Below are 20252 nucleotides of genomic sequence, written 5' to 3' on the forward strand. Positions count from 1 at the left end.
TGATGACTGAAAAAACACTGATACAGGATGTGGTTTTCTGAAGTTTGAAACACATACTTATAGAGTTTTTAAAAAAGTCCAGCAATACTTTGTGTCGAAAATAATCACATTCCCATGCAAACATATCACTTAAGACGTTGGTTGTATGTCTAATTGTTTATTAATACAGCTCCTCTCACCCTCCGTTGGTTAAAAAAAAGGTGTTAACAGTCAAGTAGCTTGATATAAGTGAATGAGCAAGTCATGGAGAAAAAAGAAATGCAATAAATTGTGACAAAGTAAAGTATCCTTGGCTGGTTCATGATAAGTCAATACTGTACAACACATTTATGTTTTACTGTACTTGTACTCACCCATGACATCACAATGAAATGGAATTCGAAATGAAACGAATAATTGAAATAATATTCAACATGCACCAGTTAACTGTTTCAGTAGTGACATAAAGAGTAGAAAGCAAGCCCACAATTCATAAGTAGCCTGAACTACAGTCAAGCTGAAACATAATAATTATTGTAACACAGGGAGTAATACAGAAAGTGCTGTGCTAAAGCTATGAAATACACAGGTAGACAAAGGCGAGGATGCGAAAACAGAATATTTCATTTTTATTTTTTTAAATGAATACACCAACATTTCGGTAACTTTTATGTGGGTGTGTTTGTGAAACCACAAATTGATGGTCTTTACATTTTAATTAGAGAACAGATTCAACAAAGAAAATAAATCATGTTTTAAATTAGTTACTCGGAGTATTTTTTACTTTATCAGAGGCCGGCTAGCTGTTTCCCCTCCATACACATAAAGACTCTTATAAGTAAAAAATATATTTTCCGACTTCTAATTCTGTGGCCGTGTGCAAACGTATCAGTCAATATAATCGAAAAAAAAAGTTTACATTATAAGATATTTTGTATAACTGTCTGAGGCACTGTTCATATGTGCACGTCCTGGACTTTGGAGCTACTTACTCTGATGAAATCTAGCATTCGATTGGTCATTCTCCTGACGGTTAACGACCGGGGGACTGAACAGTGGTGCAGCCACTGTAGTGGTATTAGAGACCGAACTGATATGAGTGCTAGTGCCCACTGCCGTTGAAGCAGTGCCTGCTGGGTAAAAATGAACATCTACAGCCACAGTAGTGAGGCCCAAGGACACGTGGTGAGAGAGGAGCATGGGAGTGTTGCCATGTGAGATGCTGAGGCTGTGGTGGATGGGTGCTATACATGCCTCAGCACTTTGCAGGGTTAAGGAGGAGCGCAGACCCTCCTCACGTCTGGATGGTGGAGAGGGGGAAGGTGATCGAGAGGGTAAGGATGATGGGGGAGGCAACGCGTCCTGACACGGGCTGCAACGGTTGTCGTCTCTGTTACTGGTCCAGTCCTCGGCACACTGCAGCTGGATGCTGGGCTGCGACAAACTGCAGCCCTTATCCTCCTCCAGAGCGGCATCAATCTGAAATAGTATCACAATGATGATTTAACTGATTTGATCGAGTAAAGGGTATACTTAAGTGACATCGTTTGAGGTATCAGATTTCCTCTTCCGTGCTACAACAGTGCTGACTCGTTTGTTCAATCTGTTCGTGCCCTGAGGACCGACAATCCTCGAAAGAGGTGTTATCAAACCTTTGTGTCAAGAACGGGCTCAGGATAAGTCTCTACGGTGACTAAGTGATTGTCCAAAGCCAGTTGTGGGGCATCCTGAAAATCCTCAAATGTCGGCTCCATCTGCACCGTGACCAGGCTTGGTCCTGGAGGTCGGGCTTGGGTGTCTGATGTGTTTGGGCTCTGCTCAATCACTGCCACACAGTCATCGTCTTCAAAAGCCCTGTGCAAGACACAAAGCATTCTTGCTTCCTGCATCTTCTACAAAGAGATCTTTTGCGAGGCCTCGTCCCGTCGCATTTCTTTGTCTTGTATGATAGTGTATTTTACCTGTTTTCATAGGTACGTCCTGCAGCTCGACCTTCAGTGTGTTGTGTGGGGTCGCCTACGTTCATCTGAGCTGTCAAGGACATTTACATTTTAAAGAGATAATTTGACATTTTGGTAAATATGCTTTCTTCGCTTTCTAGTGGAGATAAGATTGACACGACTCTAATACCTGTATATTACATGTAAGCAGCTCATAGCTTGGCACACAAATTGTTGGACCAACCCTGAACAGAAAGACGATAAAAAATGAATGCAAAAAAAACCTGACACCTAAATTTCCCCCAATGCAACTCGGCAGCCAACAGTTTTGCGATGGTGTGTTATGCTACGAGCAGCTGTCCTAGCTTCGAGCCGTTAGCCGCAAGCAGAGATCAGGAGTTGAATCCAGAGGTCGGTGCACACAGCTATTTCTTTTTCCACACACAGATTTGTTTTTTCATTGACAAACTTGTAGTCTTCTTTATTTGGAATTTTTCCTCACGTTTTGGCTGTCGCCATTTAGTTTTCTTACACAAACTAAATGGAAGTTACCATATTTGGTCTCTTTTACTCTAAATGGGATAATTTACAAATTGAACATTGTGCTGTAGTGAGACTTGAAACCAGCTATTGAAAACATAAACTCATGTTTACAATGTTTACTGAAATAATAAATCAAGTGAGACGTCGGGTTATTTTCTCATAGATATCCATACAATCTGACTTCTTTTAGCAACCAGAGTCGTCGCCTCTGATGGCCAGTAGAATGCACGTTTAAGACACTTACTCATTGGCTTCACTTTCCAGAATCGGAGGTTGCCGCCTACTAAAGTCTTTATACAACTTCACAACTGCAGTAGTATTCCCCAAAAAGCTATAAACAAACTGTGATGTCTACAATTGTTAACGCTCTGCTTTCAACAATCAAACGTGAGAGTGGTGTTAGTTTTATTGTCTAATTCTCCGCCCTGAAGCGAAAAAGCATATAACCCAAAATGTTAAACTATTACTTCAAGAGTAATTATTTATTTCCGAAGTTTACCATGTTCAGAATGTGAAATAGGTGTGCTGACATTTGATGTCGCTGAGGATCTCTGACCTGCTTGGCTTGTCGTTGCGGATTCGCTCTTCTGGACCACTGCATAGAAGGTAACAGTGATGAAGATGAAGGCCAGAGATACACCCACACCCACCACAATGGGAATGTCGTGTTTCTCCAGCACGGGCAACCATGATGGAGACTGCTGCGTTACTCTGTGTGGAACACAAAACTTAACTGAAATATTGCTGTTTTTTCTTCTTCACAATATCTATAGCTCCACTATATCATATTTTGACCTACCTTTGATCATTGCTGGTCATAGGTGATTGGGAGGTGTTCCTCTTCAGCCACTCTGTAAGCTCTGTGTCATTGGTTGATTTTGCTCCCTGAGCCGGGTCACCTTTCTGGCTAGTGTTTCGCTGAACCTTATCGGACATATTGACCTGGTGGACAACAGGAACCACAGGGTCCAGCGTTGAAGGATCGGAGGTCTGAAGGGCGGTTGAGATTGAAGGTTGGATTTTAAGAGTGTTTCTGTGTTGGAGTGGAAAGGTTTCCGTCTGAGGTAGATGAGTTTGTGAGTGGAGCAGTGGATGTTGTGTTGGAGGTGATTGAGGAAGTGTAGACATGGTTTTCATTGGTTCACTGGGAATTCGGGACTGTTGAGGCTTTGTGACTGATGACGGTGGAGGTTGTGTAGAAGGCTGATATTGTGGGTTTGTCGATAGCTCAAGATGAAACTTCGGAAGAAGACTTTGAGTGAACGTTTCTTGAGGATCTGGAAAGGTTGGGGAAGACTGCAGATGTGTTTCCTGGTGCAGACGTTGACCTTGGTGCTTGAATTTGGTTTGAGAAATCTGGGTTGAGGTTGACTCTTGACCGGACTGGTAAATTGTACTTTTCGTAACCAGCCGGTGAGTTTGAGTTTGGTTCAGTTCAGCTTGAAAATCAAAAGACTGACTGATAGAACTAGGGTGGCTCGTATTGGTTTGGGTTGCTGGACTCTGTGTTGGAGTCGGATAATACAAATCCAACTTGCGAAAGCCAAAGGGCCTACCCACTGGAGGGTTTGACGGCTCAGTGTAGGGCTCTATGATTGGACTGGTTTGAGATCCAGCACTGATGTTAGATCCCTTAGAATCAGATTCTATCAACAAGCCGTCACTGACTTGATGCTGTGTACGTGATGATGTTAATGTCAAATGGGATTGACTTTCAGCGAGTAAATCCTGAAGGGCTGTACCCAAAACTCCCCTAGTGACTACTGCTGTTTGGCTGTGTATTACTGGTGCCTCACTATTTGAAATCAAAAGAGGATCACTAGTCAGTGGCGGTTGGGTGTGGAGATCTACTGACTGGAAGTTCGGGTGTGGAGGAGGTGGTAACATTGGAGGCTGCATCTGTGTGACCAATGGTTGGGTTGGATTAGTCGTTGGCGGATTCAGGCGATGCTGTAAAAGATAGCCTTGTGATCGCAGTGGCATTTTGAGCTCTGCCACTGCTCCTCTTGAAAATGTAGACAATGTGGTGGCTCCATTTGTTGTCGCATCACAGTGTGATAAGGAGCCTGGAAATGTAAAAAAAAAAAATGTAAATATGTTTTTGTTTTAGTCAGTTCTATTGGTTAACGTTAACATTACACCCACCAATATATCAGCTCAATCGCTCAATCACAACATTGCTTAAAACGGATCCAATGGGGAACCAAAGCCCAATTGGCTTTTAAGTAAGTGCACTTGAAATATAAACACTCGTTAGCTCACACTGACAATAGCTGTCTTAGCATATTAGCTCGCCAAGTCTGCATTCACATGGAACCAGGCAGCCGGTAGACAGACAACATCGTCTCGATGGCACGGGAAAAAATAATCACCCATGACTGTAGGTTGCTACGATGAGGCAATAATATATATTAAACTCAATAATGTTGTGTTATTTAATTATTCTATTAATGCAAGTAGCTATAAAATGAAGCTGCTAACTTAAACAACTAGTTATCGTACCCTCCGGTTGTAAAGTCTGTTGCTAAGGATGCCAAAAGCGTTGCTCGGCAAGTCTAACCTTATTTCACCATCCTGCTCTCTTCAACTAACATTATATAATATTTGCTGTCTCATGCAGCATTAAGTGTGTGATTGTTTGACAGATGCTTTTGTCTGTCTCCATCAGTCACACAATCCTCACCTCGCCAAGTGATACAAGATCTCAGGACTTACTTTGATGAGTACAAAGTTATCATAACCTATCAAAGTTTTTCTTGAATTACATACACGTGGCCTCCTTATGCTGTGCCTGTACATGTGGACGGCGTGTTGTCCCAAGCTGTTGCTCAGCCGAAGAGTCACTGGATTGGGAAGCAGGCAGCTCTTTGCTTGTGTTGGTGCTCTAGAAAATATTAAAACACTTTTAGTTTCAGGAAGAGTGTAGCCTTTGACACGATTAGGAATACACTAAGCCACAAAACAAGTAATACGCAGGTCAGGCACGTGCACAGACATTTTGGGGGGCATGTGCTCAAACCAAAAAAAAGGGCATCCAGAGTTGACGCATAAGGAGTATTACACTAATTATGTGGTCCTCGACCTGCGTTTCCTCTTGGCAGGATTAGACAGCTAGCTTACATTTTCCATATGAATAAATATGAATTATTACATGGCAACGACAGCACAAGCGTTCTGGTTGGCTAATGGGTAGTCATGTAACACATTTTTTTTAAAGCCCTGTCAGATATCAAAACACATTTGGAGGGAATTGAAGACAGAGAAAGTAATTTGTATTCTTAAATACTGATGAATGAAGAAAAAATGTGTCTCCAGAAAAAGGGACAGTTTTCTCATCCAGGGCAAAAGGGCAGGTGCTTGAGCACCACTCGGGGTCTATCTGTGCAGGTGCTTGACGCAGCTTATATGCCACAAATGTCAGAGCAGTGTCATCAGACATTGACAATGAAAAGTCAGTATACTGTACGTAACGTTGTAACGAGCACAGACATTAAATAATGATAATTTACAGCTTCGGTACATAAATCCCATTGATTAGAGAGCAGACCAGTGTCACCAGCCACAGCAGAGGTTTACGTGAATACTCACAGCAGACAAAACCAGTCCTGTCTGCTTGTCTCTATCAGCAGGACGATGTTCAGCTTAGGACAGAGGACAGCATGAAGAACAATCCGCAAGATTGCATATGGGAAACAAGGAAGCAGCTTGTTGTATTACAATAACCTTTAAGTTGTTTGACTCAAAGTAAATCTAAATATCAAGAAAATCACTCTGAATATCCTGTGATAATAAGATGATATTAGCATGTATGTTTTTAATATTGTTACGTATTTGTCACTCTGCCAATGATGAACGAATAACAGGTGTTCTGATGAGCAGACGTCAACATACCTGTGGCAGCGAGGATGCTACGTCTCTGATGTCGTCCTGCTCGATTCTCAGCAGTGCAGTAATATTCCCCGACATCAGAAGACTGCACACTGGAAATGTGAAGAGCTCCATTTTCTGCACGGACCATAAGATAACAAGTCATACCATCACGTCCAGTTTGGGCATCCGTAGATTAAAGTACAACTTACAACGAGAACCTGATGAAAATGAAACCGCTCCATAGATCCTTTGGACTCACCGTCAATGTGTCTGTCTTCAGTGAGGCTGATGCGGGACGGTCTCTCTGCTCGGACCCTGGTCCAGGTATAGGTGATGGGCAGAATACCTACAGCCCTGCAGGGCAAGACCGCCGGAGCCCCGATCCTGCAGCTCACCTGACCTATGAAGGTCACGATGATCGGACTCACTGAGACGAGGAAAGAGAAACACGTAGCCATATCATACATTTTAGGACCACATAAGGAACCCTCACGTATTGCTTTATGTGCCATAACATGAAGAAAGGGCAATTATCATTATTACACCATAATTACATTATCAATATTGTACCAATTTGAAGAATAGAATACACTTATGTGTCAAGCATTTTGTGTAAGGAAATAACATGTTGTGCATCTGGATAATTGTTTCATGGACAAAGTGTACTTTTGCCCATGTCACATTGGTTTTAAGGGGATTGTGAGATCCAATATTGTATAGTTAAAATAAGACACCGCTCTATTATTCTATTGCCAAACCAGTAAGATATGCACAACCCCAATTCTCTTTGGGTCGCAATGAGCTCTATCAATACATTGTGCTCTAAACAGTTCATATTCACCACATTTAAAGTGTTCACCAAAATATTTAAAGTGAGAATTGTATTTTTTTGTCTCAACAATTTTAATCTTTTCTCAAGTTTTAAATGCAACAAAAGTCAGTTTCTCACGGTTCTGTCCTCTCCCGTACCTCAACTATTGATGTTGGTACATTACGTTAAGTTGGTGTTTATATTACCAGCAACTCTTAGCATTGCCGTGTTGCGGCTGCTGCCCAGAGCGTTGGAGGCCTCGCACACATACACCCCCTCATCGAAGCTCCGGGCTGACTGGAAGTAGAGCGTGGCGTTTCTCAATCTGTATGAGAAAGATGAATACGGTCGTAAGACAGCTGTCATAGTACTTCATGTATAAGTAAGTATTATACTCAAGTACAGTTTTGAGGTACTTATACTTTACTTATTTGATATTGTGCAGACACATGCACTTCAAAGAACAACACTATTTTTAATATGGTAGCAGACAATATGAATTTATCTTCTGTGCGTAAGTAAAATAAATATGTAGCATCTTTTGGGACCTTGAAGGCTCAATATTCTAATATTCTAAAAGAGCCAATTTCACTTTTAATACTGATAAAGAAATAGTATTTAGTATTTAGGAAGATGTTTTGATAGGAAAGGGAGATTATATTATTATATTATTAGATTCAAAATCACCATTATCATCCTCTCTGCTCTACATGGAGCCGGCTGCCATGTTTCTACGGTAGCCCAAAGCGGACAAAACCAAAACTGTCTCTAGATTTGGTCACTTGCATTTTCACCTTTTCGTCTGGTTTCCGTTGTTGTTTTCATTCTGTAACCTCACTGCTCCATGACGCTAAATCATACACACCGCCCCTTTGAGTACATCTTACTAGTAATACTGTAATAATATATATATTTATTATTATTATTATTATTATTATTAATTTATTAATTTAAATTTTTATATTTTTTATATTTTGTATATATATATATATATATATATATATATATAGTTTTTTAAAATTCTTTAAAAAAATGTTTATTACTTGTAACAGAATATATTTCATTCAATTCAAAATCACAAATTGCGAATGTACACATACGACATCCCTGACCTTTGACCTCACATAGGATCAGGAAAAACTCCCCAAGAAATAGAAAAAAAACTTTCACAGGGAAAAAAGGGAAGAAATCTTCAGGAGAGCAACAGAGGAGGATTCCTCTCCAGGATGGACAGAAGCAATTGATCATGAGTATGTGACACTGTGCTATTGCTACTTTTACTTACGTGGATGATCACACAGTGTTAAAAGACAGAAAATACTCATCAACCGTCTTTCCCTTCCAATAGTCACAACATGTCATCGTACCCCACAACGATCTTGCCTCCAGTCTGCTTGGAGTGGCCTCTCTTCATCCAGCTAATGGTGGGTGAAGGGTTCCCGGACACCTGACACTCTAGCACAACCCGAGCACCCACAGACACGGTGGACACCTGGGGCCAAAGTCTCACTGATGGAGGGGCTACCGGGAAAAAGAGAAGAAAACAAGAGGTATAGTAGATGAAGCGACGGCGTGAAGAGTGTCCAGTGGAGCAGTCCTGTGGGTCTATTATCGTGATGTCATACCCAGCACGGTCAGAATGGCTCTTCTGGAAGTGATAAATCTTTGCAGGTGGATGTTGGAGGCCCTGCAGAAGTAGCTCCCATTGTCGTACTCCTGCACACTGCAGAGAATAAAGTCAAGACACGCTAATGTATATGTATATTATTAGCTTTATTCCCATTAATGAGATAATATCACCAACAAAACATGTTTTTAAACACGCATACATGCACACAAACCTGTGGAAGAAGAGGTCTCCGCTGGGCAGCACCGTCTGGTGAGCTGTGGGGGTGAGAAGCTGGTTGTTTTTGAACCAGGACACCTGAGCTGCTGGTCGGCTGTATGGAGGCCTGCAGGTGACCGTGACATGTTCTCCTCTCTTCACCGACAGGTTTGCGGGCTGCTGGATGAAACTCCACAACATTTCTGGAAACACAACATGCGCCAGTCCTAATTCGACTGAGTATGTACTTTTTTCACATGTTCACTGTCGAACCACGAGCGTCAAGAGTCATATTGAGTGAGTAAAAGTAATGAAAATAATCCTGAGAGGATTATGCTTATAAAGCCAACAAATCAATCTCATTTATTTAAAGAATGTCTGTGATTCAGTTTGTGTTTCTTTCCCTGTTTGGACCTCAAACATTACAGGACTTGCATATTGCATATTGCACATGAGGTCCATCATGGAGAGGGATCCTTCTCTGTTGCTCTCCTGAAGGTCTCTTCCCTTTTTTCCCGGTGAAAGAAAAAAAAAAAAATTCTTGGGAGTTTTTCCTGATCCGAAGTCACAAGTACAATACAAGTACAAATCCTATGCCGTACATTTTTTGTGTGTACAATTTTCAAATAAATAGAATAAAATGTGAATGTGCATGCTTCACTATGAATGGTCTCTAGGCAGAAAAAACAAACGGACTAACGAGCTAAAAAAAAAAAGTAAAACAATCATTCAAATTCAAAATAAAATATGGACTAAATAACACTAATAAATATGCTTATTGTTTTGTTTTTTGCGTTTCTGCTTACGCATTTGTCAATTTCTCTGTCAGAAGAGGCTAACAGAGCTCATGTCTATCCTCATAGAAATCTATCTTTTTTAACAGGTGGAAAAAGTTGGTTAAATGTGGTCTGAGATACAAGATTTGTTTTCGCAAGAAATTACACTCACTGTGAAAAGGATTTGTATTGAACAATATAAAAAAGTGACATGAAACAGTTTAGTTTACTGTAGACGTCGGCACACAGTACCGGCTGGAAGCAGGAAGGCGGGCTGTGACTTGGTTGACTCTCTCTGGTTGGATACTTCACAGTGGTACCAGCCCTCGTCCTCCCTGGTCACGTTCCTGGTGAACACGGACCAGAAATGAGAATTTAAATTCAGAATAAAAGCTCCAGCAGACGTGGTTCACAACTTGTTACATCTTTTTTTTAAATATAGGTCATCATCACAATCTGACAATAACGAATTAATATTCCTCTTGTCCCATGCAGTGTTGGACCTGAATGTGAGCAGCTGTCCATTGTTCTGGAGGCTGAACGAGGACGAGCAGTTGGACAGGGCGCAGCCGTCTTTGAACCAGTGCACCATGGGAACAGGGAAGCCACGGACAGCGCAGTGCATGGAGACCTCTGTTCCCATAGCAACGGTGATGTTGTCAGGGCCCTCGATGATCTGCAGCCTTCTAGGGACACCTGCAAGGTAGAGGGACAACGCGTTAAGATATTAACCCCCACTGCAGAAAATGTCATTCGAATGAGAGCGTAAACTCTTAACAAAAAAGTTGAATAAAAGTCCTTCAATCGGGGAATAAATAATTTCTCTTGTGTCCAATTAATTTGAGAAACTTTCTATTGGAGCACATTTTTTGTAACGCTATGATTAGCCAATGCTGCCCTGTTTTTAATACTGATGCAAATGCAAGATGACAAGTTTTCACGTTACTTCTACTTTAGAATAATAGACTCTTGGGACTAATATTCTCGTACAAATCTAAAAAAAATTATGAATCAGAAGCAAAGACATGTGCATGCACTCACCCTGCACAGAGAGCTTAGCCGGGCGGCTTTTCTTGCTGATGTTCAGTGAAGGACTGTGTGTGACACACGTGTAGATCCCATCGTCCTCTAATGTCACATTGAAAAGATGCAGAGTACCCGAGGTCTTCTTCTGGTTACCACCTCCATACTCACCCTGAACAACAACAACAACAACAACCACTTCAAGTGTAAAGCATGCCAAATAATACATCTCGATCTAAAGGTACAATATTATTCCAATTGGCAAACTTATTTTTGCCCAGATTAAACTAAAGATCATACAAGTTGAGTTTGTGCTGTATTTCACAGGCTTTGCCCTCTAATGGGGATTGTCAGAGGTCATTTGAGGTTTGGGAATTCTTGAACACATTGCAGCCAGTGTCTTGTTCATGGAGTTTCATCATTGGAGCTGCCTCTATCCATTTGCTTTACTTTGACATGATCTGGAGTTTGTGTCTCGTTTTGTGTCTTGTTTTGAAGTCCTTGTGTCGTCTGTCTCCCTGTGATTGTCTGCTCTGGCCCTGATTGTTTCCTTCTGTGTGATTGCTGGTCCCGCCCTCATTGTGTTCACCTGTGTCTCGTTCCCCGTTGTCCAATCACCTCCGCCTGCCTGTGTATGTAAACCCTGTTCGTCTCATTCCCAGTGTGGCTTCGTACTGTTTGGTCCGCGTGTTTGTCGTCCTGTTAGTAGTTTGAAATTATATATTGTTTTTTGCAGAATATGTCGGCATTTGGGTCCTCTCTCTGTGACAACCGTGACAAGTCATGACAGACTTTGTTCCCAGCACCCAAAACAACTGCAGTGTCAGGAAGCATGGCTCCATGTTTAAAACACTCCAGGGTTATCAAACACCTAATGCATGAAGTAATAAAGAAGCCCTCGTCCTAGAGACAGTGGGCAGCAGCCCGGTGTGGCCCTGTTTCATTTAGGTGGACCAAGGCATGCTGGCTCACTGGAATGACTGTGACACTCAAAATCAACCAGCCTATAATTCACTTTATTTACACCTTCATGTGCATCTGTGGCGACTGTGGGTCAGTGGTTAGCTGGTCTGTCTTTTGATCAGGGGGTTGGCGGTTCAATCCCCGCCCTTGTAGATGTGTCCTTGAGCGAGACACTTAACCCTGAATTGCTCCCTGTAGCTCTTCATGATTTTATGTCGCTTTGGATAAAAGCGTCAGCTAAATGACATGTAATCTGTAATAATGTGCTGACAAAGTAAATTAACTACATAATCCTGCAGGAATTGGTCCTAAAACCTTGAAATTCCCGGCTACTGAAGTCAATGTTTTTGGTCTGTTTTTGTTTAAAAGCCTAAAAGTAGGTCTGCAGTTAACAGAAACTTGAGAGATTTTAAAGCGTTGTTCTTTGATGTAGAATACGTTAGTATGAAGAAATGAAAATACTGCAAATGAGGTCAAAACGGCAACACACGGACAAGTCTTCCTTCGGAGTCTCGTTGATTATACTAGAGCTCATTTGTGAAAATTATCTTGCTGAACAAAAAGTTTCCGAAAGTTTATGTTTTTGAAATAAGCCAAAAGCTAATGAAAAAAAATACACATTTACTTGTTGTCCAGGGGAACCAGTGTGGTGATAACTTTCATGGTTGGCCGACAAAAAATACATCTTGCATGCATTTGATCTCACACATAAGTTGTATCAATATTTCAGTTGTTCAAGGACATCCTCCTCTATTCAGTAAACGTGTGTAGTCTTTATCACTATCTGACAGAGAGCATGAGCCCACAGTCTGTCACAGCTCACCTGAATGTGTCTCCCTCTTGAGACCAGCGTCCCGTCTTTGAGCCAAGTGATGCTCGCCGGAGGTGAACTTTCCCCGGACACACACTGGAAGAAAACTCCCTCTCCTTCGCTGACTGTCTGGTCCCGGGGACTGAAGAACACATCCTCCAAACCTGCAAGGACGTGGACGTTAGAGACAATCAGATGTACGTGATGTGAAGGGACAGCAGACATCTAGTGGTTGGACTAACCTATGATTTTTTTTAAAAAGGGGACATGGACTCACTCAGTTCGGATGAGACCGCCAAGCTGGACAGGATGAGCAGGCAGAGGTGGGAAGTCATCTGTGGAGGCGTCCAAATGGAGACACAGACATGCATCCTACTCCGGAGCTCCCCGAGGAAACCACCACACAGCTTCCTCCATGGTGTCAGCTGAACATGAAAAAGAGTTTGTATTTGTAATGTGATTACAAACAAGTTCAACCCTTGTCGTTATTTGATGCAGACGAAGCATGTCTCTAACAATGTAGCTACATGCACCAGGTAATGAACCATGTATGGAGATGACTTCATCCTTCATTTTTTTGTTGCATGTGATTTCAACCGCTGTATGCATTGATTCACTTTAGTTCCGTTTTTTTCGCGAATGTTTTCAGCGGGTGAATTTAACATCCCTTTCCCACTTGCTCTTAATACCCCCCCCCCCCACCCCCTCCCCCTTCGCTTTGCTTCATTCCTATTGTGGTTGTGAGTCTGCAAGCTCAGCTTTGTCCTATTTCGGCCCCGTTGAATGGGCTCAGCTACATTATAGAGCTGCCACTGTGGCCCTCCACTCAATGAAAGTGACATGAAAAGAGACTGCGGAGCTTTGTACTACGAAGATCAGTTATCGGTCCTCTGCAAGGAAAAGCTAGCCGTCTGATCACATCAGGCTTTCATGATGCTCAACATGGCCGTGTAAGGGCTGAGGCTTTATTGTTTGAACGTGCCACACATTTTGTGAATGCAATGCTGAATTTGCACAAGTAAACATGAGGAAATATTGAAGAGAAACATGCCAAAGACATATTTTGACCCTCAAGAGGCGAGTTCGGTGTGCGTGACACCAGAGAAAAACATAAAGAGATGTTTTGGATCTGATTCATCACTTTAGCAGGTTGAGCAAAAAACTGTTTGATCCAAATGAGACTTCATCAGGTTTTAACCACATTTATCTAAAGGAAATGTAAATGAGTGTGTCTTCAGATCCCCTAGCGTTGTGCAAATATCAGGAGCAGATAAGCAACTGGTGGCGCTATTTCTCCAGTATGTCATCGCCAAAATAATGAGGACGAAGAGGGCGCAAAAAGATCATTAGAAGAGTGTCAGATAAATCTCAATCGGTTGGAAACAATGTAGAAGACACGATGAAAATACTGCATTTATTTTTGAGTAAAAGGTACAGTTTCTATCTGATGTTTTTTTGTATCTGTCTTTGTTTTCTCGCTCTGGCATTGACATGGATAGAAACGTACATATTGTGTGGAAATCTGGTGGTCATACTATATAAAACATAAAACATAATTGTCTTCCACTGGTCTTGAATACTGAAATATGTTTTTTTCAAAACATTAATGAATTTTTAAAAAAAAATTCAAATTGAAACTGTTTTATATTCTAACAATCATACCCACACAAGTATCCATCACATTATCAATGTTGAGTTTTAAAAAAACAGATATCAACCGCATTCATTTGATAATCGCCCCGTGGCCCTGCTGCCTTCAGGGGATAAAGGAAATCAGAGGATGTGATAATGTGTCCCACCAGTGATGACACGCTTGACCAAATGCAAACCAAACAAAACACCCTGATTTCAGACATTAGTACCTGAGTCATCCCTGTTGAACTAAACCCATTTAGGATTGGCTCGGCGGCTGGTCATACTCACATAATGCTGAGAGCCCGTGGGTGTGTATTTGTTTGTCTCATAACAGATCATTTACACAGCTTAGCATGTCATTACCAGGTTTTTTTTAGCCCACACACTGACTCTCACTCTCTTTCTTTTAATGCAGATTGTCAAAGGCAAAATAACATTTATTTTCTATTTACTTTACTTACTCTAAATTAAAAAATACAATGAGTGAAGATGCAACCCGTCTTAGCTGTGAGATATTATGAAGGCCAGGCGACAAAACTTAATGCACATTTTTGCATTTCTTCAAATCTTGTTTTTTTCCGCAAAATTAAGAGAACAAAAAATGTTACGACATTTCGGTCACTGTCTGGCAGGTACTCATGAGGAAGTGGTCGCCTGTAAATGGGACTAAAAGAGGCTCTAGCTGCAGTGGATGAGCTGAATGCATCACTTCAGATCAAGTGGTCGTTAGTCTGGAGTTATAATTTACAATCTAAACCTCACGATTGTGGGTTAGTGATTACATTTAATTTGGTACGCACTAAAAAGCGGATTTTTCTATTTTTACTTCTTTAAAATCAGATCTCCATTCATAGTTTGAGTTCAACTTGGAGCTCAAGTGACATAAAAACAATAAATTGAAGTGTTTGCTTTTGTTTTCAGAGTATTGACACAAAGTTATGTGGTTTAAATTGCTTTTTCTTGTAATAAGTCACATTTGAGTGTGGCACTGCTGCACATATTTACCAAAAGATAGCTATTTGGTCAGTTTTTTGTATATCTGCTAATAGTAAATAAGCTACATTTTGAGTTGCTCCATCCTGTATTGGGTGTAATTATTATCTTTGGTTAGTTTTATCACCAAAGGGTTCTCATAAAAGCATTTGGAAATAATACAAACCATTGTTATTTTTGCAGTCTCTTTTGTCATCAACCTGATCTATACTACAACTAACAGATGAATTTCGCTCTGTAAGGTGCTCGCATGATCTCAACAGAGAGACCAGAGAATGCATTCAGTGCTGGTTTCTATGGCGGTTCAGTGCATGTGTGAAAATAATACTGGATGGTGCCCTCGGAAACTAGATGAGTGCTCAATTTGCATTGATCGAAAACGAGAAATATCAACAATAAACGCAAAACATTCCTGGAATAGTCCAAAACAAATGCTCTTCAGACTTAATATTAGACAAAATTCACACGTTTTTCATGTTGCAACACATTTTCATCCATTCCATTGAAGGATCATTGAGAGTATCGATACTTACTCTGCACGTGTCCAAGGATTTCTTTCTGTGTTGCTTTGCAATCAGCCCATTCGTCTTCAGTCTGTCGTCTGTAGTCTTCAGTCTGTAGTCTTCAGTCTGTAGTCTGTAGTCTAAGCACAACCTCTGTTGTCCTGATGCATTTGCAGAGCTTCCAGCTGAGAGGTTGTCTAGTACGCATGTACTAGACAACCTCCACCCTCTCCTTTCATACAAACACACACACACACACACACACACACACACACACACTGTGAATTCTCATTAAAAGACAACAGCTGTAATGAAGCACAAAACCATTCCCTGCATACTCATTATTTAAAATAATGAGAGAAGCATAAAAATGATGAAACTCTCCAGTCTCCACACAAAACAGTCATTTAAAATGTGATGTCTAGTGATTGTAGTGAGTGAAGAAGCATGATATTAGAACATGTTTACCTGCATATAGACAGATAAACAACCATGTTTGGTTTTCATGAGGTCCAACACGGATATTGTCAAGTTCTTCCAACTAGATTTAAATGGTGTACATCTATCAATCGGATGTTGTGACTGATCTATATTCCAACTTTATCCATTGAGCTATACACCTCTGCAGATGTGTCAGTTTAATGTGTGAGTACTAGTTCAACTGTTCACTCCTAAATAGGTTAATGGGGGATGATAATGACTGCAACACTGAATCAATCTATGAGTAGAAATTGAGGACAAGCATTGAGGGAGGTGGCTCTTTAAGAGATGGGACTCAACTCATATTCAGATTATTGTTTTTTTAAACCAGATGAGGTTGATTCACTACAAAGTGCATCTTTCAAGATACTTTCAGCTTGAGGGCCCCTTGGCTTGTTCCTCTACACCACAGGTGTCAAACACAAGGCCCGCCGCATCATTTTATGTGGCCCCTGACGGCTTGAAAGACATGTGATCCCCTTTTCTTAAAGAAATTGAAGAAACATTTCCCGTGCTTTTATTTTGAAGGTTTCATATTAAATGGATTCATGTTGTAATATTAGAGACATATTCTCATGTACAATATTTCTACACTCAAATAAACAATAATCAAATGCAAAGAGATTTATTTAACAATATGTCTCGAGGAGTTTATAAAGTGTTTCCGGCCCTTTAAGAAGGCGGCCATGGTGCTGATGTGGCTCACGGTGAAAACGAGTATTACACCCCTGCACTACACTATCACGGACATTCGTGGTTCCGAGATGAGGAATCCTAATGATGTTGGTCCTACCCTGACTTTCCTTTTAATGACATTTGGTACGAATATTCAAGTCATCCTCAGGATGAATTGTAACAACTTTAATGATGCTGCGACTTCTCATCTTTCGCCATATTTAGGTAAAAGTCTTATTTCTCAACACTGTATTTTATGACGAAATAAACACCTGTAAAACTGATGACATTCACATCAGCAACCATTTTCATTTAATTTATTTATTTATTTGAACAGGGACTGTACACATCGATCAACCCAACGGTAAACGTGTCAGTCTTAGCTCAGGCTACATTTCAACCGTAGTCCTTGTGGCCAGATATTACAAGCCATCACTAAGGGAGAAAATGGTTATCACAAAATCATCTTAAAAAGCAATAAAAATTCAGCTTACGATCAACATAGGCCTCATCATGAAATGATTAAAAATACATCATAAAAAGCAATAAACATAGACACAATCCTTGAGGAGGGAGTCACGATTCATGTTCACTCATTACCATTGAGCTCAAAATATCCCCTGTACCTAAGTACAGCCCCGCATAGCTGTTGAGGCATGACTGTGGACTCTTCGTCTTGTTTCCACCATAAAGGAGAGTATATAAAAATGAGATGCATGCAGTGGCTTCTGTCTCATTTATTCACATGCACAACTGCATAAGACCCGGTAGTCTTGCCACACGTCTGCTGGTGCCAGATGAAGTCCTTGCAAATGTAAATTGACGATCCATTCAGCATAATCAAATGGAAATGAAAGTACAACTGCACCGATTTATAATCTATGCAGGAAGGGTCATTTTAATTAAGCGGACAAAGACGGATTTAGCAGACGTAATGCAACGTTATTGGATTCAGGACAACATCAAACACATAAATCCACCAAAAGAGGTGTAGCGTCCCAGTTCTGCAGAAATAATCTGTGTGAGAGCAGTTTATGGCAGATGATAGAAGAGGTTTCTTTGTGGTAAAGACCCATTGGCTGTGGAGGTAACTGGTGATATGCTCCCTCTGGCCTTCTCTTGCACGCTGTCCTTGTGACTTTGAGCTTTTTCACATATATTTCTGACTTTTTGTCTTGAATTGTGTGTATTTTTTAGCACCAGCTTGGTTCACATAGCATTGCATTCCACTACCTATATTATTTTTGTATGAGAAAAATATTGAATCCTTGAATTGTAGTACATTGATTATTCTATTTATTTTTGCACACTTACGGAAACAAAGACAACGTTATTGATCCCATGTGAGAAAATATGTTGGATCTCCTCTGATACTGGCTGAAATGTCTGATCAATCAATGTTTTGAAGCAATGTAGGATTATAATTTACAATATGTAATTTGATGAAAAGAATATAAATTATTATTATTATTATTATGATATGTACATCAGTGGGATTTGAGGGACCCCAAACAATGAGGACGTGAAGCCAATCTTAACAAAATACAGGAGTTTAAAAAGATTTATTGTCGACCTCAATAACAGACCCGATAGTTTAGAAACACAGCATTCAGACCATTATGTATGGAGAGAACTTAAAAACTTTAAAATATTAAATTAAATATCAAATCTTTAGATTTTTTTGAGATTTCTTTGTTGGTTATTAAAAAAAATTGCAAGACCTCAGTGGCTTATAAAAAAGTAAAAAATTATAATCTAGTCCTGCATTTAAATTATTAACTGTCGAAAAAACAATTACGTGTACAAATCCTGTCCTCATTGGGACCCAGAGATCGAGGTGGCTGCCTTTTGGAGTCAGGGCAGCAGCAGGCAGTGTTGGCAGGTCCGCGGTTTCCCCGCGAAATTGGGCTACTTTTGAAGTGTTGCCGCGGGTTGAATTTGTTGTCCGCTGGTTCGGGTAGACCTATTTTGCATGCAAATTACATGAATATCTTTAAATAAAAATCCATATTTTAAATGAAATAATTTATTTATACCCAAATCCTACCAAACTGACTCCAGATCAGAACGTACACACATGGACATGGACTTTAAAAGCAGTGTATATGGTTTGGCACGGGCATATTTTGAGTTCTGATATTGGGCTGGTTTTTGGGCTGGTTTTATTGGCCATTGGGCTGGTGTTGGGCTAGTTTTGATTGGCCATTGGGCTGGTTTTGTCACACAGACCTGGCAACCCTGGCAGCAGGAGATTCATAGAGACCAAAGGTGAGAGGAAGAGGAGGAATCCCAAAGTGATGAAGATGTGCTGGGCAGCTCCATGAAGCTCAGTGAAACAGAGGGCTCCAATGTTCGGTGAGTCTCGACATTAACACCTGGAAAACATGAAGACATGTGTAGACCACTGAAACCCGTCACACTTCACTTTACCGTGTTGGGACCGTTCCTTCCAGACATGTTCTCCCCTGGAAACTGTTGAAGCTGAACCAAATGGCTCTTCTGAAAGTTTAGTTATTTGAAATCCAATACCAAGAGAACTCTCTGGTATTACCTTTCAACAGATGTTTCAAGTCTCTGAGAGCCCGGGTGAGGCTCTCCAGTCGGTGCTGCAGGTGGAGGTTCTCGAGTGGATTGTATCCTGGAGCTCGTTGGCCGAGCTGCAGCGTGAAAGCTGAGAAATCAACCATGAAACAGTGTTGACGCGCAAGAGTGAGAACACTGTGGAAGTAATTCGGATGTCATTCACTTAGTTAGTCGAATCTGCTGCTCGTTAACCTCCCGTTAAATCCCCCCTGCAGCTCTCGAATGTTTTAAAATCAGGTGCTAACGTTATTTGAGAGCTGACCGACTTCTGCATTATAATTGATTCAGTGACGTGTAGCTAAATGCTAATGGCCCGCAGATAACTCTAATGGATCAATTATTCTGTTTTGGATCCCAGAGCCCAAAGACACAGAGTTGTTTTAGGGTTAATAACTTTGCAAACAGCTTTCAGTCAGCACACTATTTGCTCATTAGTGATCGTAAAGTGACACAAAGCTTGGGGAAGAACAAGATTACCTGTGATTAGTTCACTGGAGAAAAATGTGGTTAGTATTACGAACTGAACTGTTACTAATATACTGTAATAAGTCTGCTTCAGATCTCTTCAAAACCTCCCAAGTGTTGACTATTTTCGGAAACATTTAGGAGGATAATGACAGTGAAATCTTTCCAGTTTGGATAAAAACACAGATTATTTGAAAGCTGTCTGTGTACCTGTTTGGAGCTGGGACTTAAGTCATCAACCTCCAGTGTCATGGTCTGGTTACACATTTTACATGTACGAATACAGTTTAAAGTACATTGTAAGGTAATAAAACAGCAAGATCAAAGGTTTTCCAATCCAATAAATATAGTTTGTTTGTTTGTGGTTTACAGTCAAT

At 40.8% G+C, this 20252-nt stretch overlaps 1 protein-coding gene across 1 annotated transcript; it reads right to left on the reverse strand.

Moving 5' to 3' along the window:
- Nucleotides 1–141: 141 nt before the first annotated feature.
- On the reverse strand, nt 142–13209 carry LOC130197466 (mucin-2-like). The gene is made up of 18 exons (XM_056420190.1): nt 12819–13209; nt 12554–12705; nt 10786–10939; nt 10248–10440; nt 9997–10091; nt 8985–9195; nt 8769–8866; nt 8511–8664; nt 7350–7468; nt 6592–6759; nt 6354–6467; nt 6051–6103; nt 5232–5346; nt 3262–4528; nt 3019–3173; nt 1941–2010; nt 1632–1833; nt 142–1458 (listed from the first exon to the last, which is right to left on the reverse strand). The coding sequence occupies exons 1-18, from the start codon at nt 12910–12912 to the stop codon at nt 964–966; spliced, it is 3909 nt and encodes a 1302-aa protein (XP_056276165.1). The 5' UTR covers nt 12913–13209; the 3' UTR covers nt 142–963.
- Nucleotides 13210–20252: the final 7043 nt, after the last annotated feature.

This window comes from Pseudoliparis swirei, chromosome 7 (assembly GCF_029220125.1).
Source record: "Pseudoliparis swirei isolate HS2019 ecotype Mariana Trench chromosome 7, NWPU_hadal_v1, whole genome shotgun sequence".
Taxonomy (NCBI): Eukaryota; Metazoa; Chordata; class Actinopteri; order Perciformes; family Liparidae; genus Pseudoliparis; species Pseudoliparis swirei.

What these genes read in the sequence shown, in the direction of transcription:
- LOC130197466 (XM_056420190.1), bottom strand. Translation starts at nt 12,912, where the DNA reads ATGCATGTCTGTGTCTCCATTTGGACGCCTCCACAGATGACTTCCCAC. An exon ending in GGCAATGCTAAGAGTTGCTG is followed by an intron (nt 6,760 to 7,349) that starts GTAATATAAACA and finishes TCCTCGTCTCAG; the next exon opens with TGAGTCCGATCATCGTGACC. An exon ending in AGCCCGTTCTTGACACAAAG is followed by an intron (nt 1,459 to 1,631) that starts GTTTGATAACAC and finishes ATACTATTTCAG; the next exon opens with ATTGATGCCGCTCTGGAGGA.